The following is a 3,913-nucleotide window of genomic DNA, read 5'->3' as shown; positions in this document are numbered from 1 at the left end:
AGATGGCTTTTAAACTCTTTTGTGTTTTACAACTGTCAGCAATTTAACCTGCCCCATGACAGGACAGGATGTATTCTGCTAAGCAGTAAAACTACGAAGAAGTACTTCGGAACCAAAATACAATACACGATTTCTCCAATAAAAACTGCTAATGCTGACAAACAATCGTTGGAACATTGCATCATAAACCATATTACCTAGGAGCTAATTCAGTGACTAGTAGTTGTTTAATTTTTTTGCTGAAACATGTGTGCATCCAGGATGCAACAAAGTAATAAAAATCCTACTGTTTTTATCAACTTCCAAAAATAACACACATTATCACTTCCTGTATTGTTTTGGGGATGCTCGGAACAAGATATCAAAGATTTTCAATTAAATTAATAATGATAAACATTCTAACTTCCCTTCTAACCTGAAAATTCCAAAGAAAGTTCACATTCTCTGAAATAGCACCAAACAAGACTTCTATTGATAACTTATTACAGCACTTCAGAAACCTAGACATAGGATTACCTGTCACTTTTCCAATATTAAGATAAGTTTATATGTAACAACAAATAAAATCACATTAGTCTTTTAAAATCTAATTCTGTAAAATTATTACACTGTGGGTTGTCTGTACTTTGTTCTACTTCAAGTTTGGAAGTATTTTTACTTCAGTTTCTGATACTTTTAATGCTTTGAATCTACAACTCAGAACTCAAGCACAGAAAATTGAGTGTAGCAATTAAGACTCTCAAAACGTAGTTTAGAATATGACTTTTCATCAGACCCAGCAGAATCTTATAGGATGCACAGTGTTCCCTCAGAAGTGTTAAAAGTTTCTATCCCAGGATTCCTGTAAATAAAAATTACTTGCTCTAAAATATTATTAGCATATTGGAGCATATATCAAGAGAGAGAAATTTTATTCTTGAGGATGTAACTGTCAGTTTGCATGAGCATATGCTAACATCATCCTCCTAAGCCTCTTTCTCCTCCTGTTCTCTCTCTCCTTTAAAATCCAAAGTACTTGTGAACAGCAGTTGAATCCCATCTTCTATGAGGTTAAAGAGAGAAGGATCTGAAGTCTCAGTATGCTGGTACTACCAGAACAGAAGTAAATTGTTTCATTTTTCTCTAGTTTTAACGTACACTCCCATTCTAGTTAACTAAATCATAATATCAGCACACTATAAACAAATTCGGACACTGCAAGGCATTCTTCACCCCTGCCACCCTCTCTGCCTTTGGCCTTTCTGAAGATCTTTTCTTGCAGTGGTTTCTTCGGAGGGGGCGAGGTAAGCATGCAGTGAAGGATGGGGAGATGAACAAAAAAACACTGAGGAGAGTTTACAACAAATCTAGACTGTCAGTTGTGATTTGCATACCTCTTCCATCTGCTTCCAAATGCTTTCACATTCATCCAGGAGTTCTTCTTTGGCATCCACAGGACAAACTAAGTCACTGGTGATGTCTGGCAAAAATTTAGCCTATTAACAAGCAAATAGAACAGTTGTCATATAGATTTACAATAATTATTAACAGGTTACTGAATCATACCTGCTACTTCAGGTCAAATATGTAACAGAGCAATCCCTCTGAACCCAAAGCTTTCAGGTAACTCCCCTATATTTCTAGAAAGCAGCCAATCATTCAGTAAAATCAGCTAGCTATATTACTACAGTAAAATTTAAACATTAATAGTGTCTTCAAAATTGAATCACAAAGTCCTACATTTTCAAAACTGCTTTGATTATCTGCAGTGGCATTTATTTTCTGACAGCTTTAATAAAGAAACAATAAGAGAATCTCACATCTGCAAAACCATGCTTTTCTTCCATGTATCTGCAAAGTTCTTAAGCATAGTTAGTTCTGCTCTGTCTTCCAATAGATGTCCTAATCTATTTCTCCTTATAACAACTTGAATTCATAGAATTTTTGATTAACAAATTAAAGTGTCCTGGAGGTAACAGAAAAAAAGACAAAAGAACCTGAAAGATATGCAGGCAACCAAGGAAAGAGGTCAGCCAGCACCAGGTCAGCCAGGAGAAGAATCAAGTTAAATTAAAAAGTTTGAGAAACTGCTGGGTCAGATAGAAAACATACAAATTCAGAAATTTAATGCTAGCTAAATCTATAAAGAGATACATGGACAACAACAGCAATTAAGAAGGAAAAGCAGGAAGGGCCGAAATGGCACTCAAAGGGAATTTTTTTTAAGGTAAAACCACCACAAACAGTAATTTCCTAGATGTACAAGATGCAGGAAGCCTTTAAAAAAGCTACTTAAATGGATCACTAAGACCACCACATACTTAGAGGTTAAAAAGAGACATCAAAAGAGACAAAGATCTAAGGAAGAAATAAATATCTCTGCCTTCTTAATGATGCAGAAATTCCTAACCCCACCTTTTGTTCATTTTCAAAACAAAAATGCAGCATCAGATAAGATTAGGTTGAAAACCAGAATAATTTAGGAGTGAAATATTCAACTAGTACCTCCAAAGTACAAGTATGCCATAGCAGAGTGGCTAAGAAAAGAAACCAGAATGTCTCACTGAACACTGGAAGGATTCTAGAGAACTGAAAGGTAGTAATATGTCTACTAAGTCTTCCTGGCAAATTTGTTGCATCAATAATTAAAAACAGAACACCAGAAAATCTGGATTGCCATGATCTGATAAGGTCTAACAAGCAGTTTTTGCAAAGGAAAATCATTATCTTCTTAAGAGTCTTGGAAAGTCTCCATAACATAGAAGACAACTAGTACACATAACTTATTAAGACTTCTGAAATGCCTCCAGCGAAGTCCCCCACAGAAGGCTAATAAAGACACTAAGCAATCTTAAGATGCAATGTACTTTTTTCTCAGACCAAAAACCAAACCATCAGGGAGACAAACAAAAAAAGCCAGAACAAATAATTTTCATCATGGCCAAAAGGCTCAGCAGCAGAGCTAAGACAGCCTGAATAAAAATTAAAAAAAAAAAAAAAAAAAAAAAAAAGTGGAGGGGGAGGAAAAAAAGAAAATACAACTTCTGGAAATTTGAAAGGGAACCTGGAGTGGGATAAAAATTCCTATCCTTCTGCATCCCCTGACAATGACAGAATCCACCAACATGAAAACTTTATATTAAATAAATATCTGCATACATAGCAAAAAAAACCCCACCCAATATTTAAATTATTATAATTTTATTATTGTTGCCCTTCACAATCGCCATTATTGATTTCACACAAAGTTTCAAAATGTAAATATGAGGAGATACTACAGGCTTCTGTAGCACAAGCCAAACTGACTTGTGGTTCCTAATACTGTGCTGCTAATTACATTCAAAAGTGTATATATAGAAGTGTCGTGTCCAGATGTTTTTCCTTGTAGCTTGCAGTTTTCCCTGTTTCTGTATGGTAAAATTAGGTCTCTATTTGTACACCATACCTGAAAACTGAAGGTTTTTTGGGTTTTTTTGCAAGTCATTAATATCAATGCATTCCAGTTTCAACACGTTATTCCTTCTTACCTCATTTTAGAACTACATTATTAGGTTAACAATACAAGCAGGGACCAAGTATGTATTGTAGGGTCTATGCCAGCCAAGCGAACAATCAAGATTTATGGGAAGCGTTTCCTGTCAACAAATACAAACCGACCAACTACTGGAAGAAATTCAGAAAGTAAAATAACAGCAGCCCTGGGAAAACTGATGGGGGGAAAAAAAAAAAGACAGCAAGCCGGGAGTTCACCTCAGGAAGGAGAAAAAGAAAACCAGAACACAAATAACATCACACAAGAGCCCCCATTCTCCCCGAGATAAGCCCCAGGACTACACCAGCCACAGGACATCAGAAAGCAGGTTCCTCCTCACAGGCTAGGGCTGAGCGCAGCCTTCTTTGTATTTTCTTTTTTTCCTCCCCTCCCCTCCCCTCC

At 36.1% G+C, this 3,913-nt stretch overlaps 1 protein-coding gene across 1 annotated transcript in view; it reads right to left on the bottom strand.

Moving 5' to 3' along the window:
- Positions 1 to 3,209, bottom strand: part of CENPK (centromere protein K) — a 20,950-nt gene extending 17,741 nt beyond the window's left edge. Inside the window, exons 1-2 of the mRNA XM_009646890.2 lie at positions 3,201 to 3,209; positions 1,374 to 1,475 (exon numbers count right to left, since the gene is read on the bottom strand). Of these exons, the coding sequence (XP_009645185.1) occupies positions 1,374 to 1,475; positions 3,201 to 3,209 (111 nt within the window). The remainder of the gene's footprint in view (positions 1 to 1,373; positions 1,476 to 3,200) is intronic.
- Positions 3,210 to 3,913: the final 704 nt, after the last annotated feature.

The sequence above is a fragment of the Egretta garzetta genome, unplaced genomic scaffold (assembly GCF_000687185.1).
Source record: "Egretta garzetta isolate BGI_Z169 unplaced genomic scaffold, ASM68718v1 scaffold439, whole genome shotgun sequence".
Lineage (NCBI taxonomy): Eukaryota > Metazoa > Chordata > Aves > Pelecaniformes > Ardeidae > Egretta > Egretta garzetta.
The sequence above is the reverse complement of the archived record's forward strand: the minus strand, read 5'-3'. Positions and strand labels throughout refer to the sequence as shown.